Source organism: Vigna unguiculata, chromosome 11 (genome assembly GCF_004118075.2).
Source record: "Vigna unguiculata cultivar IT97K-499-35 chromosome 11, ASM411807v1, whole genome shotgun sequence".
Taxonomy (NCBI): domain Eukaryota; kingdom Viridiplantae; phylum Streptophyta; class Magnoliopsida; order Fabales; family Fabaceae; genus Vigna; species Vigna unguiculata.
This window is the reverse complement of record NC_040289.1, coordinates 9333695-9345937: the sequence shown is the minus strand read 5'-3', so window position 1 is coordinate 9345937 and position 12243 is coordinate 9333695. Positions and strand designations below refer to the sequence as shown.

At 33.3% G+C, this 12243-nt stretch overlaps 1 protein-coding gene across 1 annotated transcript; it reads right to left on the bottom strand.

Moving 5' to 3' along the window:
• Positions 1 to 8913: 8913 nt before the first annotated feature.
• LOC114170155 lies at positions 8914 to 11260 on the bottom strand. The gene is made up of 4 exons (XM_028055637.1): positions 10832 to 11260; positions 9846 to 10729; positions 9764 to 9773; positions 8914 to 9216 (listed from the first exon to the last, which is right to left on the bottom strand). Exons 1-4 carry the CDS (start codon positions 11258 to 11260, stop codon positions 8914 to 8916), a joined length of 1626 nt encoding a protein of 541 aa, XP_027911438.1.
• Between the last annotated feature and the right edge of the window lie 983 nt (positions 11261 to 12243).

The following is a 12243-nucleotide window of genomic DNA, read 5'->3' as shown; positions in this document are numbered from 1 at the left end:
TTTGACCGTTGTCACTTGTTTAGTGCATAACTTTTTCTATAGGTAGCCAATCTTTTTGCATCGAGTTCTTGATTCAATTAGCTTTCAATTGATTGTAAGAACATAATTTTTGGATTTTTGTACAAGTTGTAGTTTTATTTTTTTAAAACCCTCAACCGGTTTGAATATGCATTGTTAAGCTATTGTGTAGTATATTTGGTGACTATGTGAATGTATGAGGATGATATGAACTTTTGAAATATAATTATGTACTAAAGTGTGATGATTTGAAATATAATGATGTACTAAAGTGTGATGACGAACTTGCTAATGGATATGTGAGAATTGTACATTGATGATATAATGTATGAGACTTAACTTGGTATATTTTTTTAAAATATGTGATTGTTTTGATATTTGAAATTTGAAATGGTAATTATTCTGATATAATATGTGGAGTATATGAGGGTTTCATGGAGACATTCCTTTAGTGATAAAGTAGTGTGTGTAGTGACTTAAGGATTCAAGTAAGGATGTATCCTAACACTCTAATGAATCAATCAGACTTAGAGTAGATTGGTTCATGTGGTGAGAGTAGCAGGAGGTTCTAGTCTTCGGTAGAATAATGACCTTAGATGATCATGGACTAACCTTGTGTGTGGTAGGGTGAAACCCATTGGCAATGACTTTGTAGAGTAGTATAGGCCACCACAAGTGCAAACAACCAGTGAATTCGATTGCACTACATGTATCCAGATAATTGAGTTAGAGGGTTTGTCTCAGTTTGTTATCACATGTTGCTTGTGTTTAATAAATTGCTTTCTTATTTATATGTTAAAATTATTTTTTCTCTAGCTTACCATTTCTCTCTGTGTCTGTTTCTTGTGTGGTGTTTTCATTTTTGCAATGATTGCCAATTTTGGTGTGAGCAAATGTGGAGACTCTTGGTGATCGTACAGATGGTGTAGACATCGCTGTTTATTTAGGCATGATAGATCTTGCTCAATGTTGAGCTCCTTTTGAAGAACAATTTTATTTTAAATTTCTTGCTCTGTGAGCAATCCTTTTGGCCAAACTGTTTCATGTTTAATTTATGTTTATGGCATGGTTTTGTGCCTTAGTACCCTTTTCCAATATACTGTGGATAAATGTAATGGTTGATTCTATATACTTAATATCGCATGATCTACTTTATATTATGATTATGTGATGTTTTGTTTATTAGAGTTTATCCATTAAATAGGATGTCACAACTCTAACACGACATAAAAAGAACAAACTTTTTTTAAATATTTAAAATAATATCAAATTAATTTTAAATTTAATTTTATATTGTATGTTTATGTTAGTTAAATTGACCCTATTAATTTTTTTATTATATAAAGGATTGATATATGTAAGGACCTAAAAAATGTTAAGTGTTGATGTGGATGATATTGAGTAGATAATAGGTGTAGACGAGGCATAGTAAACAATATATGTAGATAAGTAAGAGTATAATGGTGGAACTTGATTATTTTATTATTAAAAAGGCTTGAGCTATAAAAGGAAAGCTAAATAATCAAGTTTTATTTTATAAACATTTCATTCTCCCTAAACATATTTCTTCTCTTTCGAATTTTGATCAAGTTGCTCATTCATTTGAAGATTTGAGAGCATCCTAGGAATCCTAGTCTGGAAGGCTATCATCCAACTGATTAGAGATTGAATCAAAGTAAGATGATCTTATACTCTTTTCTTTAGAGTCATTTAATGGTATGTTTGCATGTAGGTGAATTGTTGGTTGCATGTGACTCTTTCAGGTTCAAGATGAGTCTATGCAAGTCAATGATCTTTAGGATGTGATCAAATCGTTGATATGGAGTTTTTCTTCGTATAGAGTAGAACAACTGTGAGAGTGCTTGTTGATAAATTGTTATTTAATATTATGATTTTGGTTGCTTCATTATTGAATGACTTTTACATTTGAGAAGAGATACGATGATGTTGTATGTTGTTGGTTGTGCACAATATGATGAAACTAAAGATGTGTGTGTGTGTGTGTTGGTTGTTTTTCTATCAAAGATTTGTTGTATATGAGATTTTTGAGAAGTTAAGAAAGTTTAGATTCTTGTATTACATCAGCTAAGTCTAGTAGTTATATTGTAGGTAAAATTTTAAATATCAAGTCATTTATTTAAGCATAGAAAATGAGTAGAAACACATTAATAAACCAAAGGAGTCAACTGATATAGTGTTTTGCAATTGTGAAAAGAAAGTTTTAGACGATAATATGAATGAGTTTGGAATTATTTGGCTCATGAGAATTGATTTTAGAATTAAATGACATGTTTTAAAAGGTTTAAGAGAGAAAATCTATGTAGAAATCAATAATACCCCCTAATGTACTTATCAATTCTCCCATGTTGAGTAGACGAAGTACTCATTCGATGAGTCATCCACCCGTTGAGTGAAAGTGAAAATTCCAAACTTCAGAGAGAACTTCATTCAATACACCCATAGGGTGAGTTAGACCCATTGGGCGAGCTTAGTGGATTTAACTCCCAGTAGTTTGAGTTGTTGGGTGAGTGGTAATGTAATTGAGCGAAAAATGTTTTGTTAAAATCCTAAGATGTGCATTTGATGGACAAATTTTGTGCGGCTTTTGTTCCAAGACTTATTGTTAGGCATATTAGTTTCCTTGTTGAATGAAAATCCAAAGAGTTCAAAAGGAAACTGGACGTTGAGTGAACCATGTAATTGTTGGACGAAATACTCACTAGCTAATACCTTTAGTGGACAAGTGTGTGAGCTTGTTGCACAAGAACGAGGAAAACTATTTTCAAAATGTGAAAAATTTGGTGATTTGACAAAATGATGACAATTCAACCACCCATCTTAGTTAATTACTTATTGCATTACTTATCGTCCTTACATATTTATTTATCTATCTATCTATATATATATATATATATATATATATATATATATATATATATATATATATATATATATATATATATATATTTTGTACTATACCTAGGCGACCTTGGGTAACTATCCGACCTAAACCGTCTACATTCAGCTCAAATATAAAAAGACGATTGACTAAACGAGACAACACACATAGCAGCTCGGGCTGCCTACTCCAAAAAATAGCGCATAAGGAAGAACAACTAACCCCAAACTTAGAGAATTACAGCGAAGCCTCTAGTATCGACTCACTAGCATAGGACTTGGGCTTGGCCCAAGCCCACTTAGAACCTAAATGTGGGCCCAATGTAACAAAGGGGAACCATCCCATGAGAAGGGAAAAACACAATTAATGACTCTATAAATGCATGTGGGCCCCAACAATTAAGAGGTACGCTTTCATTAATTTACTAATATGAGATTTGACTTTTGAGAGCTTTTGCTGACTTGATAGTCAAAGTCCTTTTCGTAGGTAACCCCTTAAGGGTCCAAACCACCAACATTAGGAGAAGGCACATCCAAGCCAAGGAATAATCAATCCGAGAAGTCAAGGATTGAGGTAAGATACGATTTGTGTTCCCTAACATCTTGTTATTGTTTCCATAGAAACAATATATATGTATATATATATATATATATATATATATATATATATATATATATATATATATTATATATATATATATATATATATATATATATATATATATATATATATATATATATATATATATATATATATATATATATATATATAACCGCCAACATTAGGAGAAGGCACATCCAAGCCAAGGAATAATCAATCCGAGAAGTCAAGGATTGAGGTAAGATACGATTTGTGTTCCCTAACATCTTGTTATTGTTTCCATAGAAACAATATAAATATATATATATATATATATATATATATATATATATATATATGTATATATATATATATATATATGTATATATATATACATATATGTATATATATATATATACACACACTGACTTTTTGGTTATTCTAATTCAATCGAAGGTACTATTACAAATTAAAAAGGGACTAAAGTTTTCAAAAATGCCAGTTCAACCCCCTTCTTAGTTAATTCCTCCTTACATTACTTACAGTCCTTGCATATCTTCCATTCCTTGCATTCTATTTTGCAAGTCTTGCACCACATCCCACATTTGACTTAACATTTCAGAATTTGAGTGGAAGGGCGATTCTTCCAAATTACGACCAGAATGGTCCATTCCTATAACACGGTTGTCATGTAAAGGATTTTGTGCTTCTGGTTGCCCTTCGTCATCATTAATTGCACGATCATGTAGCCATACACAGTTAACATTAACAATATTCAACCTCTTCAAAGAACTCACAGTTATGACATGTTGACCCTACATCTTCGGTCTCAACATACAAGTTAATGCCATGTCACGGTCGAAGGGAGAGGACTTCTGGTAAATCCGTAAACCACAATTTTCGACCTTCATACTTGAGATGGGCAATATTGTAGCAATCATCAAGTTTTAGTTTGATTTTTTCCTGTTAACCTATTTCACTTAGTAGATATCCATTGGGAAATATGTTTAAGTTTGAATATAACACTTTTATCAAATCTGGATAAAAAGGATTATCCAAACAGACAAAGCTAACCAGTCTTTGAAATACTAGGTGATGATTGAAATAAATATCGGATGTAGTGAAAGAATCATAATTCATTATTTTTAGCTCCACAATTCTTCTTATATAAAATTCATGTGCATAATGCTTCATCTGATGATAATTACTAAAGAAATGTCATTGATCTAAAACATCTTCCAGTGATGGCTTTTTCAGTGGTGGAGGGTCCATGTCTGTGGCCAACTATTTCTCTTTTCTACTTTTATGTCTTCAACATGATGATGATGACGCCATTAAATAATAACATCATGGAGAAATAATCAACAACAACATAGTTATAAATAAGAAAGTATATAATAACTAGAAAGACACTATATATATATATATATATATATATATATATATATATATATATTTAAAAGGCAACCATAAATAGCATGTGATAACATAGTCCAACAGGAAGTAGAACATCATAACATAGTACATGATAATTTTAGTCCAACTTGAAATAGTATATCATGACATAATCCAAAATGAAGTAGTACAAGATAACATACAACATGATAACATAGTCTAAACCAATATAGAATTCCTAATTTCACATGGAGGTTAACCACTCCCCATCATCATGTTAAATACCTTATTCTAGCGATGATTGACAAGCATGCTCATTAACCTTTTGGTGGCCATGGGGTTTGTGCATAGGAAATCATAACACTAGTCCGTAAGATTATCTTCCTATATATTCATGCCGATAAGCATTTCCCATATATCACTTTCGGTGTATTGGAATGTTGCCTTGCGACGCATCATCCCCACTTGCTTATTGAGGATATCATTGCGCTCCACAATAGCAACCACTTGTTGCTCCACTATGGATGATATTTTCTTGAACTGAGAGTTCCTCTATCCCATTACATCCATGAAGCTGTCTAGCTTTTTACTAAGCTTATCAAACTAAGTTCATCACATCCACCATAGGGGTTTTTCTTTTTGAGCCACATGATGTTAACTAATTGAGTTGGGCTAGGACTGTACTCATCCATATGTGGTGATGATTGTGGAGGTTGGTAATAAGTCCCTTCAATGGTAGGGGCATCAAGTATGTACTCAATTTGATCATTGAGATCAACCTCCAAGCGTGCTTGCTAGGTTGACGACGTGCTTGGCGTGCTGTTCTCACTCCACCACCAGTAGCTTTATCAGCCGCCCATAACTCCTCCATCAAATCATAGTGTCTAATGTTAATAACCTTCCATTTAGCCACAACTGGCTTAGCTTGAAATGTAAGTGAACGTATATGTCAACAAATAATTTGGCATTCACATTGGTAGTAAAGACATGGTTCGTGCTTATTTACCCTTTTTAGGTCTTCCCAAACTTCATCTCAGCCTCGAATCGTTTGGATAATGAACTCCATCCAAATCCACTAAGTGAATTGAACAACTCATGAAGTTTGTGCCATTTTTCCTTCAAAACCTTTTGCCTATTTTTTATGTTATTTTTCTTACTCCAACAAACCCCAATTGGTGAAAATTAGTAACGATATTAGTATATGCTTGAGTTGTTCAAATTTCCCCCACCTTGTTCCCCATTCGAGCTCCTTCGATCATCACATTTAAAAGTCTTTCATCCATCTCCTCTGTCCATTTCATAAATTCTCGGGGCCCGATAGAGGAATCTGTGGCAACACTCTTTCCCTTGTTCATGATTTCACCTAATCCCAAAAAATCGAGGGCATAACATTAAAGCATTTGATATAAATGACAAACTTTTTCATTAAAGATAGCATAGTCAAACAAGTCAATTAAGTACATCAATTTAAGAGTTCTCATAATCTAGCCACATTTGTTTTGTTAAATCATCCCTAAAATTACAACCAATCTTGTAATCATCTTCACAAAATTGAGCAGCATTAGTTTCCACCTGCTCTTCGATCAACTCCCTATCAACCTCATCAATTAGCGATTCATCATTGTCCAAGTTGAGTAGGAAGTTATGTAGGATGCAACAATGTCTGTCATTGTCTCTAAACCATAATGAGGTTCACTTCCACTTGCTATAATGAGGAATCTTTTTCTGAAACATTGAATGTTCTTTCAATCACATTCTTAGTGATGAATGAAAATGGCTAAACAGATCGTATGGATTTTGTGGACCTCTTCATGTGAAATCATTAAGGTATTATCTTACACCTTAATATAGAGTTAATATTGCTCTTTTCAGCATAAATCCAACATCCCCCTAATAGTACTTTCCTACATCATTGTTCATATATGACTTATCAGTAAAAATAAATAAAAAGTAAGTCAATAACCTTCAGGTATGAGCAAGGGATCATCTTGTACTATAGCATATTTCAAAATTTTGAATCGGATGTTGTCCCTTCCAAACCAACTAAAACATATGTGAATTTCATATCGAAATCACAAACAACAAACAAATTTTGAGTTGGCCAATCCTTTCTCCCTCAGAACCTAGGAGCATAAGATCTGTAGACCCTTACTCATACATGAGTTCCATCTATGGCCCCTAGATAATCCTATTTGATATAAATGACAACTATCAATGAAGGATGAATTTGTACATGTTTTTGTGAGAAATTTTATAAACAAGTCATTTTACTTTTACCTTAAAGTATGGGAAAACTCGACTATTTTTGGCCAAATTTGGATGAACCTTACATCGTAAGGGCTGAATTAAAAATTCAGACTCTAAGGTCAAAATTGCATCCAAAACATTATGGAAATGTTTGCTAACAGTTGACCCATAATGATGGAAGAAAAATGCACACTTCGGTTCTTTACATTATGCTCAATTATGTGTAGAAATTTTGCAACTTGTTCTTCCACCATTGACCATATATCATTGATTTCCTTCACTAGTCTAGTTGCCTTTAGCTGCTTACATAGGTTAATAAATGGCTCTAGTCCCGTATGAATAATATCACAACATTGATTAGTATGCACCAAGTAAGACATCAATTACTCTCTACGATAGTCTTTGTCTGGCACACATTCCATAATAATATTGTTATGATTTGAATACGTATTCAATATATTCAACGCATGTGCAACAATGCATAACATTGTCACTATGACTAATGTTGTGCGCATTTGTAATTGATGGTGTAAATATGTAACTATATTAAAGTCCACACCCACAACATCATTAATTATATCATCACCATCCAAATATGACAGTTTTAATTCTTCGTCCTTCTATATTACCTTAAACAAATATAAACCCTATCACATACTCATAAAAATCAACCATTAAAATTTTAATGTTTTAAAAGACTACAAAATGAATTCAAATTTCTAAAATAATAAAAAATATTGCACAAAATAATAACATAAACATTTAAAGAGAGTTTTTCTCAAATTGTTTATAGCACTAATTATGAATAATGCACATAATACAAACAATTCCATGTATATGTATGAAAGGTGATTGCCACAATACATAGAAGTAAATAATACATGGAAACAATCCAAAAAAATAATGCACAATACAAATATGATAATTTTGAAAATCTACAGACCTTTTGATGACTCTTGAGGACTTTTAACAATGTCCATGAAATCCACTTGATCATAACTCAAAGACCTACACTAACCAAGGCATACTAGAAAATGCAAATGATAAAAAAGGCCTCCTCCACGAACCACCAACTAACCTCCACCAGGTCCTCGACTTGAGAATAAAGATAGCTCCACCACCTACACCAACACAGAAACTGAAATCAGTGAACTACAAACTGAGCACCACCACAGGACAACCCAAACAACAAAGTTGAAACACCTACACCAACAAACACAAATCAAAAACTGCAAATGTGCTACTTATAAACGACAACTGAGCATCACCTATAACAACCACTATAACACCCCTTTTGAGATACGTGTAATTTATAAATCGCCAATACTTCCAAAAATATAACTCTGATACCATCACTTAGAAGTGAAAATTTTAAAAACTTTATTTCTCCAACAAAAAAGAAACGTTTTAAAATCAACCAAACTAATATAAGTCATCAAAGGAAACTTATTACAAATCCTTCCAATTTGAAATAAAATTTTACTAAAGTCCATTATTACATCTTATTCAAAAGACACAACCATTTGATTTCCAAATACTCCCAAAAGCCTTCCTAACGAGCCCCTCACAACCAAGGTTGTCAAACTCGAGAGTTTACATAAGCTCGTGAGAGCCCAGTAAACTCGAATCGTAAACTCGTAAGAGTTTACTTCACATGGAAAAAAATAATTTATATAAATAATATCCTAATTCAAACAAGTCCATAAAATTATATAGCTTAAAAGTAATTGAAATAAATAAGTTCATATAAATACTGTAAAACATAAATTCAAATATCAAATGTCTATGTGTAATCCTGTAATGATATCATCATCTCCATCATCATCATCATTTTCATCCAAATCCTCCCCTGATGAAACATGTTCATCCTCATCGGCATCAAAATTTATGTTATCAAGATAAAGAGCATTTAGAGCTAGATCTATTGTTGGTCCATATAAGGGAACATTTTGAATATCAATTTCACCTTCAGCTTGCTCAATCTCAACATCATCTTCCTTTTCAGTTATCCATTCATCATCTGATTCAATGTCATCAAATGGTAGAGCAACAATTTTTTGAATTTGTCTACTTTTCAACTTCAAGTTATACATCACATAAACTAAATCATTCATCTTTTTCTAATGTAAATAGTTCCTTCTCTTTGTATGAACCTAAAATGAAATATTAAATTTTAGTAGATATAAACCTAATAAAGAAAATTATAAATTAGAAATAATTTAAATTACCTTCTCAAATGAGCTTCAATTACGCTAACAACCCGAAGAACTACAAGTCAAGCTTAGAATTCAAATAGCAAATCTCTTCAACTCTGGAGTTGCATCCCCAAACATCTCCCACCACTCACCAAGATTTAATGCTTTTCTGCATTCCTTTGCATCTTCCATTTCAAAAAGACCTCTAGCAAAATGAAATTCAACAATTTGCAAATTAATTTTTCTTTTTTTTTTTTGCAATATATGGCACCAATCTTCTCATGCACTCATACAATCCTTCTTTAACCTCTCCACCATCATCACATCTAAAGTTAGGTTCATAGTGGAAGTTGGGGATGAGAAAATAGGTAGCTACATGCAAAGGCCTATGAAGTTGACTATCCCATCAAGCATCAATTATTCTCCAAACCTTTTCATAACTACATTCAATACCAAACAAATTTCAGATATAAGGAATTAAACTTTTAATGAGTTAAAGTTTGGAAGTATACCTCTTCTTAATATTGTTAAAATTGGACCTAATCTTTTCTTTTGCATAATCTATCTCTTCATAAATGAAACCCATTGCGGGTTTTACATCTGTGTCCACCAATCTTAAGACAACCATGAGAGGGGTAGTAGCCTTTAAGCACGTGGAGACATTCTTCCAAAATCGGTTGTCTAATACCATGCGTTCTATTCTTTTCCCCTCTTGTGATGTTCCAAATTTGCTTGTCTTCCACTCCTTGGAGTTAAACATGGTCAATAATGATGCCTTCAATTCATGAAGACAACCAAGAGTTAAATATGTCGTGGCAAATCTAGTCACATCTAGTCTTATCAAGTCTCTACCTTTAGTGAACTTTTTCAAAAACAAAATCAACATTGTTTTTCCATAAATGTAAATGGTAATCTTTCTTTCCTTCTTGATTGTTAATTCATGGACCTTCAAATTCTTTTCAAAATCTTCAAAGATCAAATCAATACAGTGTGCAGCACATGGAGTCCAATATAGTCGTTCTCTTTTTTGCATCAACAAATCTCCAACTGCCTTGAAATTTACAAAATTATCAGTAACAACTTGAACTATATTTTCTTCTCCAACATACTCAACAACATCATCTAACATCTTAAATAATTTATCAGTTGTTTTTGAAATGTCTGAGGTGTCAAGTGAATAAAGAAAAACCATCCCTTTAGGACTATTCACCAAGAAGTTGCAAATAGAACGTCTTTTTTTTGTCCCTCCAACCATCAGACATAATGGTACAACCAGTTCTCTTCCACTCCTCCTTGTATTCTTCAAGAGCTTCTCTTTAATATCATGATAAGATGGTGGTTTGTAGCAAACTCCACATTTATCAATCATTTCACACATTTTGCAAATGCTGGATTTCTAATCATATTGAAAGGAATGACATTAGTGTAAAAGACTTCAGCCACTTAAGCATCAACCTTTTTTTTTTAATCCTTTTTTCATCATTTGATTTATAGTTGCTTGGACTCCCCCTTTACTAGCATTGGCAACTATTTGTTTTCCATTAAAGCCAAACAACCTATGTCCTCCTTCAACACTTCCACTTTCTTCATCTTCTTCATCAATGATATTCAACTTTCTTCTCTTTAATGTTGCATGCGTAACTTCTGCAACTATCTTTATCATCAAATTTTTTATTTCTTCCGAAATAGAGGCACAAGGTTCAAAATCCTCCCTAGTTCCAACAAGATGATGTTTGAATCTAAATATCCCTCCACTCACAATCTTTGAGCAATAGTTACATTTAACTTTTCTACCATTGCCATTAATATCTAACCCGTGTTTCCATCCAATATCAGACCGGTTCCCCGGAGCATTTTTACTTCTACTCTTGATAGATGAGGATGCAATTGGATTAGTATCCACTGAATTTGAAGCATTTCCAATCATAATGGTCTAAATTTTCACTACAAAATTAACATATAAAAAAAAACACAGTTGAACTAAACCTATAAAGGGCTTAATTAAAACTGCAATTATTTAAGAAAAAAATAAGAAATAATACTATTTATTAAGTAACAAGCTTGGTAAAGATGAGTTACGAGGGATAGATCACACAACGGAGACCGAAGCACTACAAAGGGGAGATACGACCACGGTTGACAGCGAGATGGTGGCCAATGATGACGACAACTATCATAGACAGGGATGCGACGATGAGGCAAGACGACGGCGAGGTGATGCGACCAGTGATGCGACGCGAACGCAAACTGTGACAGATGCGAACAATGACGTGACGCGAACGTGAGCGCAGTGGCAACCTCCACACGCGACGTCGACTACAGTGGCCAAGATCTCCAGACGCGATGAGGAGAGCTTAACAGACAACAACTAGAGGGCAAACGAAACTGAAGAAATCGAAAACCAAAAACCCTAAATCACGTTTCAAAATCATGTCAGATCACCTCCAAGCGATGTCGTTTTCGTTTCATTTTTTCACCCATTCAAACTCGCACACACGTTCCAAACTCGCGATTTTGCGCGATTCAAACGAGCCTGCTTCCGATTAAACTGATTTTACATCAAAAACAAGTTTTCTTCTGAGTTAACTCGGAAGCCATGTCTAGGATCGCAAACTCGTCCGAGTTAACTCACGAGTTTGATAATCAGGCTCACAACTATGCTTCTCTAACTGCATTTGCATCAACATTTGCTCTCGTATAACATACACGTTATACGATCATCGCACAAACACAAACGACACACAAAAGCAAGGATGGGCTAACTTGATAAAACATCATTCCACAACATAATATCTGCATATCACTCACCTTACAATATCACAACATATGCATAAACTTAACCAAGTTAACAATCCATCACATGTCCGTACATATTACCACCAAGTAATACCAATGGCATGACATGCTCTC